This window comes from Zonotrichia leucophrys, chromosome 14 (assembly GCF_028769735.1).
Source record: "Zonotrichia leucophrys gambelii isolate GWCS_2022_RI chromosome 14, RI_Zleu_2.0, whole genome shotgun sequence".
NCBI classification, from domain to species: domain Eukaryota; kingdom Metazoa; phylum Chordata; class Aves; order Passeriformes; family Passerellidae; genus Zonotrichia; species Zonotrichia leucophrys.
In genome coordinates this window covers 6,261,764-6,287,321 of record NC_088184.1, presented here as the reverse complement: position 1 = coordinate 6,287,321, position 25,558 = coordinate 6,261,764, and the positions used below count along the sequence as shown (strand labels likewise).

At 40.4% G+C, this 25,558-nt stretch overlaps 1 protein-coding gene across 1 annotated transcript; it reads right to left on the bottom strand.

The window, feature by feature from the left end:
• Positions 1-834: 834 nt before the first annotated feature.
• On the bottom strand, positions 835-24,588 carry CIITA (class II major histocompatibility complex transactivator). Its single transcript, XM_064725830.1, has 21 exons — positions 24,577-24,588; positions 22,813-22,954; positions 20,495-20,608; positions 20,009-20,068; positions 18,767-18,850; positions 18,145-18,207; positions 15,569-15,706; positions 14,283-14,423; positions 14,118-14,174; positions 13,296-13,352; positions 12,077-12,142; positions 9,902-11,615; positions 9,627-9,800; positions 8,703-8,774; positions 7,307-7,387; positions 6,281-6,373; positions 5,839-5,922; positions 5,051-5,134; positions 4,487-4,570; positions 3,722-3,814; positions 835-2,830 (listed from the first exon to the last, which is right to left on the bottom strand). The coding sequence occupies exons 2-20, from the start codon at positions 22,937-22,939 to the stop codon at positions 3,742-3,744; spliced, it is 3,366 nt and encodes a 1,121-aa protein (XP_064581900.1). The 5' UTR covers positions 22,940-22,954; positions 24,577-24,588; the 3' UTR covers positions 835-2,830; positions 3,722-3,741.
• Positions 24,589-25,558: the final 970 nt, after the last annotated feature.

The window sequence follows — 25,558 nt, the reverse complement described above, 5'->3', positions numbered from 1 at the left end:
GTAATAAATTCCCTGCAGTGGGTTTGTGCACACAGTGCACAATAAAATAATAGAAATTTCCCTGAGTCAGTCACTTTGGAGATTCTGAATCTTTGACCAAGATTCTTGATTTCTCAGAACAGCTCAGCTTCATGCATATAAAGGATGGGGAGAGTGTTATTGGCTCTGACTGCCATGGTAACACAATCCTTGGCATTTTAGCAAGGCTTCTCTGACAACAAAAAGAGATGGACATAAAGAGAGCAGCATTTTCCTCATCCTAAAAGATTTTTTTAGAGTAGAGATTTGATCACAACAGCTTCTTAGAAGGTAGCCAGTGAATTCAGTTTCTATACACAAGGCACTCGTTTGACAAAAGCATTTTGGAGGAGCTCGGTGCCATAAGAATATCCAGACTTTCAACCCAGATTAAGTTTAGAACTTTTAATTGCAAAGATTGAGAAAGGATGAAAACCCCTTTTTGCTTTTATTAGCAGGTGGCCTCAGTCAGCACATTTGTATCTCCTGATCCTGAACTTACAGTCTGGCAGTTGGCATTGCAAGAACCTGTTCCTGTTAAGAAAGAATTATTTCTCCATTTCCAGCCCACTGAACTGTCCTGCCCTCACACAGTGCTTTCCATTAGCCTGCAATACAAAGCCCCAAACCTGTTACTGTGGCAGAAGCCAGCAGTTGCTGTGTGGTTTCAGTGTTTCCAAGAGAAAAATCAAAATTTCAACGGGTACTAGAAGGTACTGTTAAACAGAATACTTACTTTTATTAATACTTTAAAAAAGATGTGTAAAGACAACCAAAACACTGTATCAAAATTTACAACCTGTACATTATAAACATACATTCCCACTAACTCAGAGAACAGCAGTACAGCCAACATGATTTTAGTAGTCCAGACATCATCCTGCAACATTCAGCTGCCTGTGGAATATTTAGCACATTCTGAGACTCAGTCATGGTAAAGTGCAGCTGCAGAAAATATCCCTAAAGGGCATTTGTCATCCAAAGCTTAGCTAGGAGAGGTCAAGACAAGGATCTGCATGGCTGGAGTGCCACAGGCTGATGGGAATATCCCACCACATTTGGCTCAAACTACCTCCCATTCAAGCAGCTCCAAGAGGAGAGGATAAATAAGATTTTTATTCATGGCTCTGGCTAGAGTTTGACTATAAAGAAGAACCATGCAGATAGTTGAGAAAAATACAAATTGTAATTACAATCATATTCTCCACAGGGTTTTTCCTCCTGGCTCTCTCTTCCTCTACACCTTATGTCTGATTCCCTGCTCTCAGAAACAACAAACAGACCTTCCTTTCTCCCTTCTTTCTTTAATTTGTTCACTCTCTAATTTGTCCACATCCCTGCTGTCAAGATTCTGCAGGCACTGAAACTTAAGCAGAGGAGTAGAACTTGCTGGAAAGAAAATGAATGTTGTGATTTTGAGCTGTTTAAATCTGAATTTTTAAAGACCAAGAAACAGAGCATTTGAGAGGTTAGTTGAGAGATTCTAGTTTGCACAGATCCTTAGGTCAGTATTGTCAGTGCTTCCTAGCAGAAGAGATTTCAAAGAGGTTGTTGAACTAACCCTGAGCTAACTGTGAAGTAAAGACTTCCCAATTTGTAGCATTTTGAGCATTCCTAGCTTTTTCCATCCCTTTTTGTTGTTCTGTCTCAGACTTTATCTGGATGGGAAGCCAGAATGGTGCTCCTGACCTGCTCCTGACAATTGCCTCTGTCCAATTTTAACTTCTCTTCATGTTCACAGAGCAGAAATAAAAGAATAAAAGAGACAAATGGTTTGCTGTTGCAGTCAGCAGGATGAATATTTGGCCCACATATGACTGAGACCAGCAGCATAGACATGATAGTGCTTTGAGATGTGCTTTTGTTGATTGCCTGGTTACTCATAACTCTGAGCCAGAAGGCCACAGAAACCACACACAGTAGTGATATCACTGTCAAGTATAAAACTGGTGCTTGTAAACATTTATGCTGCCCAGCTGCATTTAAGAAATTAAATACCAATCCAGGTATATGAATTCAGAGTTCTCATTTGAGACAAAGTAAAAACCTTCAAAAATTGTTTGAGGATTTGTCTGCCATAAACTGGCTATTTTTATCTATTTGGATTTCTGCAATAATTTTAGAATAATGCTTCATCATTTTACACTTTCAATTTCTTTCTTCTCATTACTTTTTTTTCCCCAATCTTTTTGAAGGATTCTGTAACAAGTCATAGAAGATACATTTCTATCCCTTAAAGCAGCACTGATTACTAGTGAAGAAAATAGCAACTTCTAGAATCTTGTGGATAATCTTATGAGAACACTTTCTAGGGCTGATGACTCTTTTTTATGCTTCTCACCCTAGTGCTTCCAATCAGTCCATACAGAGAGGTGAAATGTGTAACCCTGAGCTTTGGAAGTCCAAAATCATCAGACCAAATTTGATGGCAGTTACCACTGGCACCATGAAATCAGCAATCAGATTTGATCTGTCAGTGCTTCAGATGTTGCAGGTTGAGCAGCTTTCAGTTTGCTCTTCGATAACTTGATGGAATTTTATACTCACAATATCCTTGTGCTTCCTGGTCTCTTAATGGTGGTCACAGTATCCAGGTGCTCTTTTCATCTTTGATGTTGCTTAATTTTTACTACTTAAGTAGAAATACAGCTGGGTCTTTGAATAGCATTTTAGAACTCTATAAGTCATCCAATTTAAGCATCGCTTAGAAACTGAAATGTTATTTTTTGCAACAAACATGAGGACACCAATTCATAAAGCAGCAAGAAGACAGGAAAGGACAGAGGACACCCTCCCCTCTTCTTCATGAAACCTGTGAAATGATGAATACAGAACATTAGATGTACACCTGTCAGATTAACCACCATTAAGATTACAAAAATCATAGATTTAATGATTTGTGTAAAGAGACAACAGTGGCTGGTGGATGCTGAATGGTTCAAGGTTGGGAGACAGAATCCAGAGTTCCTGCTGCTATTTATCCTCAGAGCTAATGCAGGTTTCCTCACAGTGATCATATCCCTGGTGTCCTTTCTCAGGAAGGTAGGGTTTTTCAACAGGACAAAGATTCAGCTCACTGTAGGCTAGTAAGGAGCACCACAATTCTTCACTGCTGCAATTACTTCAAGGATCCTTGAAACTGTGCAGGCAATGAAGTAAAAGTGGCTGCCAGTGGCTAAACCACACAATGACACAGAACAAGGAATGTAGGAGGGAGTGTTTTGCTCTGAGTACTGTACAGGTACAGCTGCACAGGCACACAAGCAGCTGGTGAGGATTTGTATTCAACAAAGGAAAAGTGAAAGGACTTACTAAAAACCAACACAAAACAAGTTCTGAGGAGTACAGAACTCATCTATTAAACATGAGATGTACACAGAGCTTTAGTTTTCCCTACAAAAATGAGAAGCTAAGCAGGGCAGCTGCCAGTCACTGAACTGGGCTGCACTGGGAGTTCTAGGGGTCCATTTTTCTTAATAAAGCACTTGCAGTGTGCTAGTGCAGGTCCAGGGAGGAGGGAGGTGCAAGGTGAGGGCAGGGAAAGGGGGCCTGATGTGACGCTGCTCTGTGCCACTCTAGGGCACCATCTCCACACTTGCCCATGGGCACATGGATGCTGTTACTGTGCCTGCTGTAGTGAGCCTGGAATCAACAGCTCCCACAGAAACAAACCTGGTTTTCTCAGGGAGCCATGGTTTGTTACCTTTATGGAATCCTCTGAATCTACACACTGATCCTGGAGTCCAGCTGGTGAAGGTGTTCAAGAACTCCATAGGGAATGGTGGGATTCCACATCCTGTAAGGGCAAATTCAGAAAGAAAAGAGATTTTAAGAAGTGCAAGTTTTTTTACCTTCTTTTGGTGTGTTTGATGTGTTTGTGCCTTTTTCTGGTTGTTGTTGCTGTTGTTTTCTTTCTTTCTTTCTTTACTTTAAAGGTGTCCTTCGACTATCATGCTATAAAAGTATGTAAGCTATGGAGCAAAGCAAAATGCATTTTGATTTAGAAAAAACCAGTTCAGTACTCCATAATCTTGCTGACTCTGGTCACACAACTGCACTCCTGTCTCTGTAACTATTTTTTTGACCTTCCATCAAACTCCCTTCCTCTCAATGTGTACCGGTAGCTTCAGTCTATTTAGCCTCTGATGATGGCTGCTCATTGTTTATCCCTCAAACAGAAGTGGTGCAGCACAGAGTAGGTCTGGTTCTCTGGGAGGGTAGAAGATTAACAAAGGGAGGCTCAGTGGAAACTGTTTCAGTCAAGACAAGCTCGATTGCCTAGGACTACTGGGAATTAATGCAGCTGAAACCTGAGACAACATTTTTAAAAACCTCTGCTTTTGTATTTTGCTGATGTCTTTGTTTGTGCCTCTTTTAAATCTGACAAATCCAGAAGGCAGCTTTAGCATGATTGCTAACCCAGTTTTACAGGATGAAGGTACAGCAAACAGCCTGTCAAGAGACTTACACCAGGTTCTTCATTTGGGGACATTTTCGTAGGCTGTCAGTCAGCTGCTGGGCTCCAACACCAGTTATTTTGTTATACTGAACACTGAGGAATAAAAACAACTTTTTTAATCCAAATCAAATGGTGTAATCAAACATTTTATTCAAAATAAAAAATACTATATAGGTTAATCTGCAGATGGAGTACGAAAGAAAAAGGAAAAACCCAAAATAGATTGTCAGTTCAAAAAACCTGTAACAATATACTCAGAAGGTTGAATGGGAACTTCATTATGTTAATTCAGCTGAGGGATTCCTTTTTCCAAGTTATTGAGGTCATTTTCTAGCTCCCCCATGAGCCTATTCTCCCACCTTTACACCAATATTTCTGGGTTTATGGTGAACTGTTCCTTAATCCTTTCTAATCACTGACTACCTGGACTCTGCAGAGGCACACTTCCCCTGTGAAATATTCCCAAAATCTTCCTCAGTTTCTGTCCCCTCCAGAACCAAACATGAAACATTTGTATTTTCAGTCTCCAATGAAGTAAGCTCTCCTGGGCCATCTCAAAGATTTTATACTCACTCTAGCACTCTTAAAGATGTCATTGCAGGAAGAACCTTTGCCAGATTTTCTGCTCCAAAATCGCAAATGTTGTTATTGTACAAGCTGCAGAAAACCAAACCGGAAGAGTCACAATTGAATAACGGATAATGTACACAGATATTAGATCAAGGGTTTTCAGACATGGTAAGTACATCTTAACTTTCATTTTATGCTTAGTTGCAGTTCAAGTTTCATGCACACATTCATATTTCCTATATCAAGTAAGGCAAATGGTCACATCCTTCTTCACCTAGCACAGGTACAGCAAAAAAGGTCTAGATTCTATTATTCTATGGATAATAAGAACATTTCTGTCCACACAGGTCAAATTAAAAATCTGCCAAAGAAAAATCAGGCTTAAAGATTTGGGGTACAGCATTCAAAAGATTTCCACACCACCAAACGACTCCAGAATTGCACACCAGGATTCCTTGCATTCCCTGCTTCCCTCAGGCCTGTGCCAGATTCCCCAGTGCAGTGGGATGGGCCGTGGTCCCCAGATCAGCAAACACAGCTTTGGTGCACATCTGTGCAGGGCAGGATTCATAACTGGGTATTATGGACTGGATTTAAACATCAGCCCAGTCCTTGCTCTATTCCCAAATATCCTTCTGTATGTCATACTTCTCCTCTTCTTTCTGAAGACTTTATGCAAAAATGAAGAGAAAAGCTTGGCTGCTGCAGTGTTACCTCTTTGTTCCCTGTTCAGTAGTTTCTGACAGAGACAGCAAGGTATGCTTTCAAAACAACAAGATACAACGACTCACCTTAGTGTTTTTAAGGAAGACAAGGAAGGGAGAGCTGCAGCAAGGTTCTCTGCACCCAGGTCTGTTATTTTATTCTGTGATAAACTACAGTAAGTGAGATCACTTCGTTAGTTGAGCACATTTATTCTGATTTATTACATTGTGGGGGGAAATTAATTTTCAATTTTTAAAAAAAATATAATTTGGACAGTCTGTTTAGACTAAATGCAGAGAAAAAAGGCAAGATAGAGCCCTTGAAGAGAAGTCAGGAAGGATTAATCTATTTGTCTAATGAATGTACTGATTAAGTATCTCCACAAGCTCATTGGTCTTCCATGCCCTTGGGATACTTTTACCCATAATTGTTAACAGACAGTCCCTTAAGTCTCTAGGTTTAATCTGTTTCTTCTCAAAATTTCCCTGAACTGTTAACCTTACTTTAATGTTACTTTAATGCACTTACTTTAATGTTTCCAGTGATGTCAGGGTTGGAAAGACTTCAGATAGACTCTTTGCTCCTTCATCTCCTATGCCATTTTCACTCAGAGCATCAAGGCTGTGTGATGACAAAAAGAGAATTAGCTTCCCTTTTAATCTAAATTTTTGTGGTCTATTCACCTCAGAGACCATTCTATCTATCTTGAAAAGCTTTTCTGCAGTAGCCTCAATCAGCATGAAGCATCACACAAATTACAGCTTCTCTAATAAGCAGCTTTCTGCTGCCCAAATTTAAAGCATAAGAATTTTTTTTTACTAGTTGAATGCCTTGACCCATTTCCTTTGATATGCAACATTATTAAAATAGTTATGAAATAGCTGTGTTCCAGCTAAGCTGAAAGGAGATTTCCTGTGCACACAAAAATACAGAACTGACAAAATCCAGCAGAGGCTGTAAATCCTTGCCTAAACCTCTCCTTCTCCAGAGAGGAAGTATTAAAAATGAAGTTTTCCTCACATCTAGTCAGATACTGGAATTTCAGATACTGGATCCCCTTCTAATCTGACAGATAATGCTGGAATATATTTGATATATCCAAAGGCCCTCCCAAAACCCAAGAACCTTCCCACAGGTGCCATGCACACCCCTGCCACTGCAGCTACACTTGATTCTAGTGCAAAGAAGCTCAGAACTCAGAGAGAGTTGGTTTGTCATGGATGTCCTGGAGCTCCAGTGCAGTCAGAAGTTGTCAGTGGTGGGGCAGGGAGGGGGGCCCCAGGGGCTCTGCACTGAACCTTCACCCTTCACCCAGGAACACCCCAGGAAGGGACTCAGGTTCTGAACAAAACACCACCTGCTGTCTCCAGGCAGGATGGGGAGTGTCAGCTGTTAGGGCGCTGTTAGAGTTTGGGAATGTTTCTGCTGGTCAGTTTGGTCATCAAACAAGGAGTCAAGTTGGCAAATAAAATGTTTCTTGGGTACAAGAGTTTCTCCATCATCAAGGGCTGCTGAGGAGAAATGTTAGCAAAGTTCATCTTTAGCAGAACTCACTCTAAATGCTGAAGTGATGGAAATGCTGCAAGAATTTTCACAAGTTTTAGCAATCCTTGAAGGCCACATGCTGGACCCAGCCTGGAAGAAAATACAGACATGCAGCAGGTTTTTCACAGGCTCACAAGCAGCAAAACTCAGGAATTTTTGAGTTCTTTCCCTGCAGCCCCCAATGCAAGCTAGTTTACACCCTCAGAAGCGGCCATTCCCTACCACCTGCCCAAAGGAATTCTGCTGTGAAGGCTCCAGATGAGCACCAACAAGGCTAAGGCCAGGCAGTGCAGAGCTTGCACAGCAGCATTGATACATTTGCCACTTTTTGTTCCTCTCTGCAAGACCTATCTCAGTTGTTTTACATTCTTATATTTCTGTTCTTTATCTTTTTCAGGTTTTTCACTGTAAGTATAATCTTGAGATGAAATACACATCCATCTTAGTATAACTGAGAAATGGAAACAAAGTTATTTTCCCCCAACTAATAACAATTCAGTCTAACTTAAGATCAAGGTTTTACTGCAGCTTAAAGCATAAATTGCACTTTGGTATTCATGCTCCAAGCATTTGTCTCTCATATCCTATTTGGAGTTTCTTTGGTATCAAAACAAGTTCAGTTATTTAAAAGGATTAGCATTTTAAAGAAAATTTAAATAAAGGGAAATTGGAAGAGGAAATTAGAAGAGAAAGCAGCATAAAATCAGAAGTGAGGCCAAGCATAGCTGTCCCAGGTTGGGAGAGCAGGAAACAGGTGAGAACACCTGATGAGAATTCTCCATTGCACTGCTGCAGTTTCTGCCCAAACAAATTCACATGCTATGGAAGGAGATTTTGAGCAATAGAATAGCCTTGGAGGCTGCTTACAGTTTGGGGGAATAAAAGTGTTACTAAAACCTCACTTTTAAATAGTGTTACCAAGTCAACCTTCCATCTTCCAGGCAATGGGTGCTAAATAATTTATTTGAGAGGCATTTTCTGATGTAATCCTCTCATGGGATTACTTAGCTCTGATAGGGTAGAAAATTATGTCAGAAGACTCAGATAGAAAAGTTCAGCATTTCTGGGGGAAAAAATATTTCCCAGGTAATTGGATCACAGTCAAAATATTTTATGCCCTGTGGCACAAGATCAGTACCTTGTGGCCAGGAGGTAACTTGTACTAAAACAAAACAAAACAAAATTGGTAGAGCCCTGTTGATCTGTATTGCTGCAGGAGCCAGGAATAAAGTTCTTTGAGTTTTGGCCATTAGTTAAATCTAGTTCAGAGAAAAGCAAGATAGCAATAATTGGGGTTTACTCAGTGCTTTCAGCTGACTCTACATCAGAGCCATGGCTGTAGCCAACATCCATGACTGCTCCCCTTAACCAGGACCACCTCAATCAGTAAAAGTTCAGTACTTACGCAAATTCCAGTTTTCTGAGGTTTCTGATGGCAGGAATTTCATAGCTGGTGCAACCAGATGCTTCTTGCACACTAAATAAATCACAGTAGAATCAGAGTATGATAAAAATTTTAGCAGCCAAAGAGTGCTTTAAAAATAATCTGTTAACAAACTTCTACAGAAAATTAACTACTCTTGCATTAACTGAGGAATCAGGAAACTTTAGAATAACTTCTGATCTAATCTCTCTTCAACTGAGTAATTTCAATCCAATAATTGCCTTTCATAGTGCAATTGTTTGCTCTTTTTCCAATAAAACTTGAAAATACATTTTTCTAATCAACTATTTTCTGTCAAACATGAAACTATTTTGTCTATCTTTTAATCAAAATACTCCACCCATGATAAAATAGAAGTCATCATTAAAAAAACCCAAAACAAACAACAAAATTTTACTTCTGCATGATTTTAATTGCAACCAATCCCCCAGCTACATCAGCAGCAGGAATGGAGCCCAGGGTTTCTAGACCATGTGACACAAGATTTTATCTCCTGGGCTAAAGGACTGACTCAGCCCCTTTGGGACCAATGCAAAACAGGCTTTAATTTATGCCCAGGTACTACAGGGAGAAAGAATCAGCCCAAGTTCTGTAACTGAAAGGAATTGGAAGAGATTAAAGAGGAATGACAGCTGGCTTTTTCAGTGGCAGTTTTGGTGACTGCTCTGCACAGTGCTGTCACTGCTCATCCCTGCCATGGCAGCCACCTCACATGGGGGTGGGAGAACCCCCCACAATGACCCAGGAGTTTGCACTGCCTTAGTTACTTCTCCTCTGGACAAGCAGACAACTCCATTGTCCAGCACTGGTGGTGAAACCCTGTTCTCATAAGCTGCTATTGGTATCAGTTGGTATAAGAGGAGTTTTGACCATAAATGATCCTACCAATTCATCATCTTCTCCTGCATCTCTACAAGGTCGGAGAGGTCACTGATGTCCTTCATTGTCTTTGCCTTAAAGGGATCAAGAACAAATTTCTCTGTGGATGCTTTCAGCAGTTCGTAGTCTTTTGTCTGTTCTAAAGATTTCCAGAGCCTGACTGTGTCACTGAGGGAAGCCCTGTGAAGTGACAAAACATGCAAAACCAACAGATGTGACTGCTGTTGTTGCATGAAAGTGTCATTTACACACAGTGCTATGGGGTACAGAGCGTGACCAACCTGAACGATGTCACATTCCTCAGGCTGACCAAGGCCTGCAGCCCTGGCATGTCAATGCTGCTGTTCTGCAAATCCAAGGAAAACTCTTTTCTTGACCTTTTCAAAACAGAATGCAGTACATGGACATCAGGTGGTGTAAGAGCTATGCCCAGAAAAGACAACTTTGGCTCCAGCCTTAAGGCCACATGCTGCAGGAGATAATTGTTCTGTGTTTCATAAACACAACATAAAAGCTCCAGCAACCTCTCTGGACAGAGAGTATCAATCTGCAACCTTCTAATGTATTTCAAGAGGGTCTTCTGCTTCTTGGTTGATTGTTTTTCATCCTCATTTGAAAGAGAGCAGAAGCAGGGATCATCCTGGAGAAACATCAAACCAGCCACAAACCGAGGCATTAAATCTAACCAGTTATAAGGTTTTTTCTTCTTGGACAGAAAAGACAGGTACTTTGTTAGATTTTTATCCTTGAGCTCTTCTGCTAACAAAAGGTGAAGCGCACACAAGAAATTCTGAATGACAAAATCAGAGAATGTGCACCCAAATTCCTCTTCTTCACTATCTGAATGTCTGGGGAATGCAAATGGCAGGAAGAACCCATACTTCAGAGCAAACTCTTTAACTTCCTTAGAAGGAATAAGATCACTTTTCATGGCACTTTGGTGCTTTTCTCCAAGACACCAGGCTACACGAGCTAGGGTAACAAGATTCTCTTGATTTTTTGTGGTTGTAACATTTGTAACATCTGTTTGCATAAACATTATCTTCTGCTGAAAAAATTTCAGGAAGACTTCAGTAAGAGTTGAAGGAAGACTTTTCTCTCCCATTTCAAGCACTGTCTCACAGAGAAAACAAACAAATCTACACATAACAGGGCTGTAACAATGACTGAACAAGTACTCACACTCTTTGATTAATTTCAGTGCACTATCACAGTAGAGTGATTCTTCAAAGTATTTGGTTATGTACAATTCTCTCTGCTGAGGGGAAAATCCTACAATTTCAATAGTCTTATCCACTTTGGACATGAACTGGTACAGTTTGTCTTTTGGCCTTGCTGTAAATAATAAAGTACAGCCATTGAGTATCTTTTTCTGGATGAGTCCTGAAAGCAGCTCCTTTATGCTGCACAAATCCTTTTCAGGCTGGCTGGCTGAGCAACGAGGAAAATTCTCGTGATCGTGCAACCCTTTAAAACCGTCAAAAATCAGAAGGACTTTATCAGGATTTTGCAACATATACTCAAAGATCTCTTTGCTTCCCTCTTGAGGCTTTACAAAAAATTCAAGCAGCAGTTCCTTCAGGCTGTATTGCTTCTCAGGCAAGCTTATTTTGCAGTCAAACCAAAATACAAATTCAAACTGAGAAAACTCTCCGTTGGACCAGTCCTGGCAGATCTTCTGAACGAGAATGCTTTTGCCCATTCCTGCTTTCCCCAGCACCACAATCACTTTAGTCTCTAAGTCTTTACGCTGTGGGATTTGAAATATTTGGCTTCTGTCAATGGCTGTCTTTTCCTTCTCTTGCAGGCTGCAGGTTACCAGCTCCTTTTCCATTGCTTTTGCACTGTTCTTTCCAGTCTTGGTTTCAGTTTGACTTTGAACAAGTGTCCCATCAATGAACAGGTGATCCAGATTTACTTCCCGCTCCATGGTCACAGATTTGCACGTGTCTCGGAAATAATCCTTAAGGGATGAACAGAAAGTTTCCACTTGCTCTAGAGAAATAAAGAGCATACACAAACTGAAGGAACCAGTCCACAAATTACAATATCATTTCATGGTGGCTTAAGTGCCTGATTGCAATATGGTGAAAGCACAGGCATTCCCATAAAGCCAATAGGGCTGGATTTACCCCATGCTACTGCAGCTGAGAAGTGCAGGCACAACAGACACTTTCACATCCATGAACTGAATAATTGTGGAGCTCTCTGTACAGATGATAAAACCAGTGAAGTACACTGAGCTGCTAAGCAGCTACTACAGATATCTAGATATCTGTAGATATCTACAGGAAGCCAAGTCTAATATCTTGAAACCAGGAATTGTGTTCAGACCCTCAGAACAGCTTCACAAATTGTTGAATAATTCCTACAAGGAGCTTCTCTGTATGGAAAGAAACACGGAATCTTTTTCCAAAAAATATTGGAAGGTTTAAGTTCAAGAGTTCTAAACTCACCTGGTCTTTTGAAAGGTTCTTCAGAAGGAGTTATGGAATCTTGAACTTCTTGAAATTTCTCTAAACCTGGAGAAACGAAACAATATACTTGACAAAGACATCTAGATAATCACCGATTCAGCTTTACTAATTTTAACAATAAGATTAATGCAAATTTCCAAGTTCATTGCAGCACATATTCAGAGTAAGAGATATTTTGTTCATTTTACAAGGAAAAATGAATAAAATTCTCCCACAAGTAGAATTCTGCTGAATTGCACTGATAGAGGCAGAATGGCATCAAAAAAGACCACAGCTGTTCTGACAGTTGTGGGAAGCAGATTTACCATTCCAGGTGACATTCACTGTTCTTTTCAAATGTCAGTGTTTTGCATAAATTCGTGTTCACACATAGTGCTTCTTTATGTCTTCAAAAGCAATAGCTTCCTTTTGTTATTCTACACCTTGTAGCCCAGCACTAAAGATGAATGTCACAGAGAAGTGACTCCTGGTAACAGTGTTTACCCATTACTCTCCCTGACAAAGTCCCATTGCTGTCCAGTTTTCTTTCTTTTCACACGTTTGCTTTCAAACTACTGCAGACTTTTGCAGTTGAGTCAGGTGAACAGTGTATCCTTCACACAAAGGAATTGGGAATTTTTCAGAGAGAACACATTTTCTATAGATTGGTAATTGCAGAGTATCAGTTTTGACAAAACTTTTGGTAGGAAAAGCTTTGCAGGTGCAAGACAGAATTTAAATTGTCAGAGGCTGTAACAAAGTCAACCTCAGAGTCTCAGACCCACACACAGCAGAGATGTGCAAAAAATTACCTAAACCAAAACAGATTAATCTCCCTAAATATGCACAAATGTGTTTCATACCAGAATATCATCTTGATCATCTTGATATGATCTAAAAGAAATACAAATCTTACCATTTCAGAGATCTGGAAATTAATTCCTACCCTGCATGCCAGCAACCTTCAGAATAGTTAGAGTTCACAATTGCTTCTAAAAGGGAAGCACCACAGGCCTCCAGTAAGAAAGATATTAAATAAAGAAAGGTTGGGCAAGCAAATGTCTGGTTTTATTTACTTTTTATTTTATTAACTAAGAAAACAGAATGGAAGAACAGAAAAAATAATCTGTAATGAGACATTTAGATGGGAAACTATTCAAAGCAGGTAGGAGTGAAGAACTTTTAAAAAAGTAAAAGAAAAACTGGTTTGGCATCTTACATTCATCTGCTACTGCTGCATCAGGAATTCCAGGGCTGGTGGTATACGTATGTTGTGCTGCAGTAAATCAGTTGGAATTACTGGAGTTGTTTATTTACATAAAAAGTAAATACAATTTACAAAGACTCCCCCACACCTAGGGATATTTGCCTCTTAATCTCCATATTATACTTTTGCTTTTGGGGCAGTGGAAGCCACCAGAGGGCAACAAACTCCTGCACTGGGCACAGGGACCAGCAACAACACTGATACCAAACTCTGGGTTCCAACAGCCCTGTGAGGGCTGGAAGGAAAGTTTGTTACCTGAAGTGGGACTGTTAAATCCTGACCAAGGCTCTGATTTCATTATAAACCATTCTGAGCATTAGCTTTCAGTATTGCTTAGTTAAATAAGTTGGTTTTGGGGCTTCCATGGGAGCTGGCTGCAGTGTGGCTGCCAGCACTGAGCGCTTCAGATGCTCAGGCCATGCCAGCATCAGATCATCTCCCCCTTCCTGAGGGTGCTCCAGCGCCCTGGGCTTTGCATTGTTTTAACTAAACCTGGTTTCTTTCTGAAACTGGATGTCATAGCAAACACAGGGGATTGGCTGCTGAACCTGAAGCTCCACAACTCCTATCTGTACATTTTGGATCAGAGTAAGCAGCCAGTGACCAATACAAAGAAGGAAATACCATCCAGTTTTGGTTTTTTAAGGTCAATAGGAGTAAAGTCTGAAGGGGAGAACAGGTTTTGAGTAGAAGCAATATGGTTTCTCTCCCAGTTCAAAGTGCTGTACCCCAATTTTCTACTACTACCCCAATAAACCCCAATTTTCTACTTACCACATAAATTAACTGGAAAAACTGGAGACATGAATGTTTCCATGGAAGATGTCAGCACTGGCAAGAAATAAAGCATAGTTCCAGCATATCATAGCTATCAGTAACTGAATTTAATTTTTTAGCATTTTATGCCTCTTTATGGGGATAAAAAGCTATCGCTCTTACCTGGATATACTATAACTTCAGATGTGCCATTTTCAAGAACAAAATTAAATATCTGCTGAGGAGCACCTACCAAGCCTGGATTCTCTTGGTACCCTTTTACACTGGCTGGTAGGCACTCTGAGGTCAAAGGTTCTGACAATCCTGAAATGAACGCAGAATAATTACTCTTCTGTTTTTAAAGGATTCTGCCTTCTAAAGCTTTATGAGAAAGTTTTCTAACAGTACTTTCTGGCAGCTTATAGGCAAATCTTCCCAGTGGAGAATTCACAGGATCACATGAGGTCCATAGAACCCATTAAAAAAAGAACTGTTACAAGGTATAATGAGCTTGAAATACAAGGGATTACCCAGCTTTTAGCAGCCACTGTTTTCAATAGCCTAAAGAGAAATTCTGTTATCATAAGGAAAAGTGCTTAAGGCAATTGTCTGTAAATGTACAAAGATCCAGAGAAGAGAAAATGTGTAAATAGTATGTATCTGCGTTAAATTTACCTTTCTTGCACTACATCCTTCCCAAATAACTGCACATCATTCAGGTTGTACAGGCACCCTCCCTCTCAACTCACACTGGGAAAGTTTTTTGATGATTCAGTGCTTGCAATTTAATCAGCCATAGCTCTGAGTTTCTGTAGGTGGGACACAATTTCTTCTGCTACTTTATGCTGCTTCAGCTGACATGAGGTATTTCAAGGCTCCCAATTTACACACTGGCTTTGGTTCCTTTCCAGCACAGACTTGACAGTGAAAGGTTTTGAACTGGGCCTTTGTGATTTCTCAGTGTGCCATGAGCACCCTCTGCTACCCAGCATGGCCCAGGCCAGGTGCCTACACAACGTATCAGTGGGATCACTGCTCACTTTTAATGAGCTAAATCACAGCCTAGATTTTGCTCTACTGCTGCAAATGTAATTATCCCTCAGTCCTTTACAAATCTCTGGGTGAAAAAGAAATTAGAACTAAATTAAAGTTTAATAATGAAAAATTTTGTGACTTCCTATTCTTAAGACAAGTTAGTAATTACTTAGATTAGCATATAGTAAATAACTGTTCTGTTATAACCTGCACCAATTAAATAAAAGATTCATTCTACTCAATTAGGAGCAATGCCCTTTTAATTTCCCTTGAATATTTTCCATTCTTTTAGTGAGTGCCACACCTTTAAGAGCTGCCTTACTTGCCATTTTCCTGCCATTGCTCATGGTCAAAGACAAGATTTACAAGAGAGTTTTCCCCATGTGTAAATCAGCCTGTATACAGCTGCACAGCTACAGCTGTGCTTTACCTACCAGGAATGATGAGGCTCCTTTCCAGCCCGTGGGCAGCAGGAACAGAACAGGACATGTGCTGGTTGGTTAGGGAGGTGCAGCTGTTGAGAGGCATAGCAAAGAAACTGCCACTCCCTGCAGAGGCTGCAGGGACTTCCACTTTAAAATAAAATAGCAAAACAAAAGGAGAAAGTTATCTCATTGATAGAATTTAAAGGAACCAAAGAAGATGTCTCAGTAGATAAGATAAAGCACTTGATTCTGATCAGCTGTGTTTTGATTTTCCAAAAGCAAGAACAATCCTTAATAGATGTCGGAAAACAATTTAGCTCTCAAAATCTAAAATGTATTTATTAAATTCTGTAGTAGATCACTTTTTCTTCTTTGCAGTTTCTCTTTAAATTTTCTTTTTCTTCAGCTTTCCTCACTTATTTTCAGATGTATCTAGATGTACATGACCCTACACATGGATGACTGACAGATAAGACATAACAATCAGTACATTGGCTGTACTGATTTTCCAAGCACAGTTTGCTGTCTCAATATTGCACAAAAGCAGAGAGGCCCACAAGCAATAAACTGGGGACCTTGACTCCCTACTTAGACACTACAGTGCTTGTAAGGACAAAGAGTGTGTGTTAAATTCTTCCAGAGAACAATCACAAACACCAGACCTTTTAAAGATGCATCTCCTCTGCAGCATATTTTTTTCCTCCAAGAATAGAACAAATGGGGTGAGATGTTTGTGCATTGTACAATTTCATCTTATCAAAAGACTCCTACAGATCAAGTAAGACACACCTGCTTATTTGAATTAGTGTGTTAGTTTCATTGGTTTTACAACACCCCTATTCTCAGAGTTGGTTTTGCTTTTTCCTTCCCTCTCCTGTCTAGCTGCAACAAGTCAGTCTGTACTTCATCACTTTCTGTGGTCTGATGTTTTTATTAGGAGCTACAAACTTGTCTGGGGTTTGTGCCACTATTTCATTTAATTCCTTTGAAAGAATCTCATCCTTGGCTTACTTTGAACTTTAGTACACATTATTGTCTTTGCTGTAGGTAAAGTAGGTGTCACATCCAACTGTGACACCTGTGACAGGTTAAAGAAACTCCTGATTTTGTCAAGTAGCTCATATTTTTGTCAATTAGATTTTTCTACACAGTACTTATACTGTCTTATGTAAATTTTCCTTCCTCAGCACCTTCACTGGGTCAAGGACAGTAGAAAAACTGATAATATTCTAAGGACTTCCACCAATAAGGATGGGTGCAGCTTCACAAAGCACCTGTTAGCTCTGGGATGGTCCTTTCATCTGGAATGCAGGTTCTGTAGGGTGAGGCATTTGGAACTGATGTGCCATTTTCTTATGGAAAACTATTATTAGTAGTGTGGTGTAAATATAGGCTTTTAAAAGTGCCAAATCTACAAAGGAACTTAAGCAAATAGAAATGATTCCACCTTTAACAGCTACTAACTGCCAGGAACTTCACCTGTGTCCAAACAACTACAGTCAGCAGGCACCACTTCAGTAGAAACTCTGATTTCATTCCCAGAGCTAGCAAGCATGATTTTTCTGCTCAGTTCTCCCTCCCCACTCCCTCAGAACTCCATATGCCTTGGGAGGTGTGCTGATATAAAACCAGTCAGATGTCCACCCAAAACACAATAGAAAATAGTTCAAACTATTGCTGCTAAAACAGGCTGTTCTCACCTGGATTTTGGAAGAGTATTTTGCTGGTTAACTCTGCCTGAGATACCCCTTTAGGCTACAGCTGCCTTAGAACATTAGCACCGTTTCACACCAGGGAGACAAGTTCCAGCCTGCCTGCTGGCCCCAGGTGTTGTCATGTAGATGGTCTAACAATGTGCAAAAACTAGAAATTTCCCTTCCTCCCTTTCTTTCTTTGGTTTAAAAGACTTTACAGCATGGACTAGACCAAGAAATCATCTCTTCACAGCTATTATTTTCACTAGGATGTTTCACTGGACTTTTGGAAGATGTCACACTTGGAAGAAAGATGATCAAACCCATGGCATGTGGAGCTGTGACCTGATGGATAATATGACTCAGGTCATAGCTCTGCATTTCCTGAGTTTGATCCTTCTTTTTCCAAGTGAGACATCTTCCAAAATTCCAGTGGAAAAAAAAGGTGTACGTGATAAAATTTACAGAATTTGGCACTGATCCAGGTCTCCATTATTTTTCTTTCTTCTCTCATGTGGATTTAGGAAAGGTCAACCGTTCCTCTGCTGATGTTAAGCAAGTAATTTTCTTATCACCTGGTAGGAACATGTACTTTTGAAGCATAAGGATCCAAGTGTTCTTAGGCTACCACGTAGCTGATCCTAAGTTACACAATGTAATAGCTGCAGATAAGAGGATGTGGATTTTTTATATCATAAATTAGTCAGAGGAATCTAAAAGTGTGATTTTTGCAGAAACATGAAAATGCATGATGATCAAAATCATCAAATCTATGACAGCAAACTTTTCTGGAAGGTAACAGAAAAGTTACAGTACCTAACAGAGGATGGGATTTTGGAACGTGAGACAATATATGTTCAATAACCTTTTCTTATTCAGCCAATGACTTACCAATTTTCTTATATTTGGGTTCTGAAGCATCATAGTAACTCTCTGCTGCAGAGCCTAAGAAAGCTGAAAGAAAGCAAAGTCAAACTAAGTGGCTAAATTTTGGTAACTTCAAATTTAACCCATGAAACTTATTTTAAGTAGAAGGGGGTGTTGCCAGTTTCAATTCAGCTATTTCAGGACTGTACAGGCCCAATGTATAAAAATGAAGGTGAAAAGCCTCATGTTATTTTGCTCTGTGAAGTTTTAATTAGGCTGCAGATTTTTGTGCCACAGATGTTTGCTGTTGTTCTTGCAATTAAAAAGGCAATTGTTCAGCCAATGCTTACTGAGCTATAGATACACTGAAAACAAAGTCAACACTGCCATGAGGATGACAAAAATGCAAAGAAATATAACATTAATTTAATGTTTTGTTACAGGAAAACAAATTCTGCGAACTGTAAATTCTACGCTTGGAAGAGCTTTCAGTTCCTGCCCACAAGACCGAGGCAGAGGAAGCTCGGCTGGTGTCACTGCAGAGCTGCATGACAAATGCACTGGGGCTGTGCTAAAGCCAAGGGGCTGGAATGCAAGTTTAGGACTCAGGCACAAAGCTTTTCATGTTCTCACTGCTCACACTTACTTCGTTTAAGACATGACTGCATCTTTATGTCAGGAAATTTCTCAGTGTTTTCGGCAGCAATGTCATCCAAAATAAGGTTCCCTGCTAAAAACATGAAATATGGTGCAATGTCAAACTTTGTTCTCCTAAAAAAATTACAGAGAGGAGTAAAAGCAAGAGAAACACACCAATAGAGAGCAAAGATGAAATATGCTCCAAATAAAAGAAAAAAACCAAATAATGTGATAAAAGATGTACCCAGAGCCACATGACTTAGAAAGCCCACAGAGCTCTGAGTGCAGACTTTGTCACCCTGTGTTAATTTCTGAACTGCAAACTATTAATCTACTGGCAGGGGCTAATAAACCATAAGTACTTCTCAATGCTCTAATGATGAGCAAAGGATAAAACATTGCAGCAGTGTCACAGTGTGATCTCAGTACTACTCAATTTATGCACTAAAGGGATTAGATCCTTTAAGAGACAGAATGAAGGGTTCTAAAAAGATTTTATATTCTGTGCTGCAAGAACTGTGAAGTCATCCACACCATACTTTTACTGGAAAATACTTAAGAACTAATATTGCATTCTGTTTTTTGGTAAAACCAATAAAAATATTGTCATTGGTTGCAAATTCTAAACACATGAGGAAGCAGTATATATCATTTGAAAAGCTATATGAGCTTCCTGCAGCCAGGACTATTCTAGGGAAATACTGACCTTTGGTAAATTAGTCCAAATTATTTTGCTCAAACATAAAATAGGATATACAGATATTCTGTGAACTTTCTGGTTCTATGGATTTCTCAAGAGGCAACTATTGATATATCTGTTCTGGAATAGTAAATAGCTGCAGTTGTGCTGCTACCAAAACAATGATTTGGTACCACAAGCCAAGCAATGTGTCCAGTCAAGAATGGATGAAGAAATGATTCACTGTATATGTAATAGCACTGCTGCATTGCTCAGGGTGAGAAGTAAAACTTGACACTTCCTCAGGCAGCTCTGTGCATCCTGGACAGAAATCAGTGAGTGTGAACTGTCTTTATACACATGCAAAGTGCTCTGGGGACTTATGTGTATCATCCTGCTGTGCTCAGGGTAGGTGTGATGCTATTGAAGCTATGAATGCACTGGACAGTGAGGCTGATCCGCAGCTTAGTCAGAGACAAAACTTTCCTAGTGTTCAAACTGGGGGGATGAAGCACATGTTAGACAGAACAACGTCATGGAGCAAGTTACTCTTAGCCATATCAATCTTACCAAAAATGTCTTCAACCTGCTTCTCCTGCTGATCCTTGAGCACATATTCTACTAATTCAGCTAGCAACAAAAGAAAAAAACAAAAGAGGAACACAGTAATGACACAGTAAATGTCACAGCAAAACTAGTAAGCTTATCCTCATTAACAGAACTCTGCAGTGTAAGTAAAATGGAGGAGTTAAATTAAGTTTTTCTTGTAACTTGTTGTTCAGGAAATAAAGATCACAAGAAAAGAGAAGTAGAGAAAGGAAGTATTAAGCAGAAGGAGACATTAATAGAGAGATTTTCCCCCAACAACCACAAGCTACTGTTAATCAGTTTCCCCACAATGCACAGGTTCAGATGCTCTAAATCAGATCTATCACACATGAGGGAAAGGCTGCTTGAGTAAATACCATGGCTCCAGATTGAGAATAGAGTTTATAAGAAATAGCTATAGCAACTGATTGTAAAATAGTGATTTAAAAAACAAAATTCCTTTCATACCCATTTTAGCATAAGCATCCGTGGTGTTGCAACAGGGGTAGAACCCATCTCCATTTTCATATGGGAAATCCATATTATTGAACTGTTCATAGTTGCTGGCATCAACTTCAAGATCTAGAGTTAATAAGGAACATGCATTGGCTCAATGAATGCCATAACCAAGCACAAAAAAGCAGATAGCAGGACATGCAGAACAGGCAGATTTGTTACTTCAGCAGAAGGCTTTGGCTTTTCATTGTGTGTTGGCTAAGAAGGAACAGAACTGAACTCTCAGTAATTCACACTCACCTGGAAATCAGAACTTTTCTTTTGCTGAACTCTGAGACCTCATCTCTCTTAGTAAATAAAATACTTCCTAAGTGCATTCTGTGATGATCAAGCCCAGATTCATACAGCTTATTAAACCTTCTTATCCTTCAGGCTATGGTGGTATCAGATGCCCTGTTCAGAACAATGCTGTGTCCATGCTAACCCCTGCAATTTGCCTGTGAAGTTGCCAGTTGGCCAGGGACCATGCCAAAACCTTCACAGCAGAGATGCCCAGCTTCCAGGGACTGCTGCCATGTCCTGATGTGTTGTGGTGTGTTGCAATGTCCGGTTTTAAACGTCCGGGGCCCTTCCCATGTGTACCTATCCCTTCTCCCTTCCCCCTACCCCTTGCTGAGTGTGCCCTGTCAATCAGGCTAACATACCAGCAAGGTGTCGTGTGATTCGTCGATTTCAAAGGATGCTCCTCAGGCCTGGGGGTCATTGGCCTGTTTAAGTGTCATCCTCCCTTGAGACCCTGCCCCCTTCACCTGGTTGGTGACTCACCTGTCCCCTCCCCTTCCCCTGTCCTGAGCTTAAAATGTGAATCAGACCATGCGGCTTTATTCTGTTACCAGCAGTGGCCCAGTGCAGACGTATCTGTACTCATGGAATAAACATCTGGCTACCTTCTAGCAGAATCCGCTCCCTTCTTTTCTTCACCATCGCCAGAAGCTCTCCCCTGAGGAGAACGGAGTCCTGTCTTGTGCCCAGCTGCATTCTGCCGCCAGCCAAGGTATCTTTGAGGTGAAACACCGCAGAGCTGCCTCTGGCCAAGCAGCGAAGGTCAGAACTGGCCTAGGCACCATCTAACTGGTTATATTGGGATACATATTCCAATACTGATGATGTTTGATTTACCTGCATCATCTCAGACATTGCTAAGGCTCAAAAGTATTCCAATCAGTGATAGCATGAGTCAGTGCTTGACCCCTAATTCATGCTACTTTCAGTCACTGAGCATGTGAGGCCATGGAGTAAGGAACACTCCTGCAGCTGTTTTTAACAGTCAGAAACTGAGAGGGAAAAGCCCAGCCTGGGAAATGATCAATCATAAAGATAATACTGGTGCTCAGTTCTCCACTGATTTGCCCATGTGCCTACTGGCATTGGTCACTCATGAAAGCCACAATGCTCCAAACTGGTAATATTTTCCACCTATTTGGCACAGAGCTGAGATTTCATGCCTGGCATACACTAGCTCTTCTCCTCTCAGTGCCATTCTCAATCCATGGTCCAGCTCATTTGTTTAACATAAGCTCAGCTAATGCTCCATACCACAGACAGACTTCCATACTTTTATAACAGAACACTCAGAGAAGGGAGAGCAGATCAGTCCACAAATTCCACACAAAGTCAGGAACACAAAGTTTGAGATCCAGGGCAACCTCCTGATCTGATTACTTGTAGGAACTGAATTTCAAGAAATTATCAACTTTATACTCTTGCCCTTCTGCTTTTTCATTTGTAATGGAATTATAAAATCATTGTGTCCCAAAAAGCTGGAAAATGGCACCTGGTAATGAAACCCCATTGTTTTGGTGCCTTAGGATCTCAGAATGTAAAGCTGTTTGCTCAGGGACTGTGTTCATCACAAACTCATCTAAAAGTCTCTGTTTAGCAAAACTTTTGGCTTCAAGCCACAGAGGTGTGTTGACAATTACACTTGGCCAGCTTATGACAGGAACATTTGCAAATAAACTACTTCCAGGAATGATATCCAAATGAAAGACACTGTCATGCCCTGGTGAGTGACAGTACAGTGTGTTTTGTTAGACTGACTGAGCAGGATGCTATAAATATGTACAATTTAAAAACATGACAGTTCTGGAAGCAGTCACTGTGTACAGATACAGACAAACTTAACCACATCCTACCACCAAAGTGCCTGTAGACTTTATCAGCCCCCATTATAAACTGCCATTAGGTGGCTTTGGAGCTGAGAGGAGATGGCAATAACTTACAGTGTGAAGAACAAACCAGTCAAGTATTTTTTTAGTGGTTTTACTAACCTGTAGAGAAGTCACCTTCTTCATCTCCAGATGACTTTGGATCAAAGAAAGTACACAGATGCACTGGGTCAATATCACTGTGCAGTAAATCAAGGTAGCCATTTTCAGGCACAAATACTGAATCCATGGTTTGTCTCTTTGTCTGAAATCAAATTGCACAGCAGTTAGCTATGACACAGCCTCAGCTTTTGTCAGTCAAATCCACAAGTCCTGCACTGTGGCTTTCTGTTGGCAAGACACAGATCTTGAGGCTGGAGAGATGGAGAGATGGCTTTCTTACCAAGGCCTGCATTAACTTATAACCCTGGGTTACTTAGAGATCCAGAGACAGCTTGCAGTGAGACTCACCTATCTTTACTCCAGGGAGAGGAGTGGGATACTGCAGTCTGACCACCTGGACCAAAAATGCCAAGTATTGAATAAGTGGCAACCCTGGTATCTTATCAGGATATAAATGATGCACAAATCCAGCAGCTATCAGGGAAATTAGAAGACTGCAGTGAATGTGATGGGAGAATCCAAAAGCCACATTTGTTCATAAAGTTTATCTCTTCCTCCACATCATTGTAAATTCCGTTCTATTTCTGTCCAGTTACTGCAGCAGACACTAGAATCAGTTCAAACATTCCTCCTGGATATTCCACAAGTACAGAATAATACTATATGTTACTTATTCATCATCTCTATCAAATTATTTCAAACCCAAATATCATCTCTTCAGTGTTTATAGATCACTGGTGTAAATGCCACCTGAGCTGGTGATCCAAATTATTTACTCCAGCATAATACTGAGATACCAGGATGAAAAGAACAACCAGCAAAATTTTCAGACTCTATCCTGTTAAATAGGTGTCCACACTCCGTAACCATGGAAAGTTTCAGCTTGGCATCAAACAGCATATTTTTCAATGAAGAATATCTAATAAATGGCTCTCAAATACTCTGCCCTTAGCACAAGACCACTGATGTCCCTGCTTGCATCCATCTTTGATCCCGAGGAGCGCAAACAGGGAGAAACTGCTGTACCATGAAACCTTCCTGCAACAGGGAAAAATCAACAACAGCCAGCACTGCAGCTGTGATGCAAGAAGGCAGAGCAGACCTCATCACACACTACCACGTGCTGTTTGTTACAAATTCATCTTCATTCCTCTTACCCCTCCATGGGGTTGTCTTTTGAATGGCTTGGAAATGGATATTTCTGCATTTGCTGCAGAAAATGCCAAAATCTAGAGCCAGGACTTTGAAAAGTAGGTGAACATGGTGTGGATCCATGAGCAGGAATAGCCTGCACTAAGATAGTTCTCCTTTTTCATGTTTTATGGCCTCACTGCACTACCAAGATTACAAAAATTTGATATTATTGCCTGGCAGATATAAATGGAAAGCAGAAGTTGAGAAACCTGCCTGAGAACCAAGAATGAGGTTATAAACACACCAAATTAAATTTTCAGTTTGTTGCAACACTTTGTTTTGCCCCTTCCATTTGTTAAATTAACAGAAAATCTAAATAGGACCTTTCAGAAGGCCAAGCTGGCAGACTTTGTGAATAAAGCTGTTGAAAAACTACCTCTGAGTCAATATAATTTTGGGGTTAGAGTCAGAGAAGAAACTGGGCAGAAGGCTTAAGGGGAATGCAAAATAGACAAATCTATCACTCCAAGTTCAGTGATTGGCAGACTGCTCGATTACAGCAACTAGAGAAGGGCATGTCCTAGGGGAGGAGACTGAGTAGGCCTACTTAATCTTCATGGAAATACCAACCTTTAATAATTTATAGTCATAAGAACTTTTCCATCTTTAAACTTTTCTTTCAATAGAGTTTCTCTGTGGAAAAACACATAAGAAATGCAAAAATGTTTTATGTTACAATGGTCAAGAAGTCAGGAAACAACCAAGGGAAAGTCTTGGCAGTGCCAAGTCTGGCTGCAGAGCTTAAAACTAGAATGTAAAAGATGGTACATCTCAGGTGCACAGAAGTGAAACACTTTTCTACCTTAACAAGATGAAGATTGCCACTCTTTCAAAAATGAAAAACTCGGTTGCTTGCCTTTGTTTGCTACACCAGTCTGAAAGGCCCTCACCTTACTCTGGTATGTTTTCTTAATTGTTTTAGTTTTGACACAAATCCTTGTATCAATGTCTCCCTATTGACTACGCTGGATTTAGGATCCTGGGATTTCTTTCTAATCTGAACCAAAACATTTTTAATAACAGCTGTATTCTGCTGCATTAAAAACATGGTCCCACCGTGGAAAATATACTGTGAATAAAGAAGCAAGTTTTTGAAAGATGGAAATTTCTACATGGAGAGGACGCAGAGGCAAGGAAAACTACACGTCAGGGACAGCAAGTGTTTTGCTGCATAGTGCAACTGAGGGACACAAAATGAAACCAGACCTTTACCAAGCTTGTTTACAGCAGCAACTCCTTTCCCAGAGCTTCCCTTTTTTTGTCACAGCATCCCAGCAGTCCTGTCTGAGGTGAAGGGTGAATAAGCTCTGTACTGCTCAGCACTTCCTCTGTTGTTTCATACTTTATTTTAACCTCATTTACTGCTATTACATTCCCTTTGGGGTCTCATGGAAACCGATGCTGCCAAAACAGGTATTTGCAGTGTCATGCCAGAGGAAGAACAAATTCTGTGATGATTTCTGTGTTAGGGCTGTAAGGGCAGTGGCAGCTCTCAGCAGGAGCAAGGCAGAGCTTGCAAGGACCTGCAGGACAGGAGTCCCCAGGGCCACCT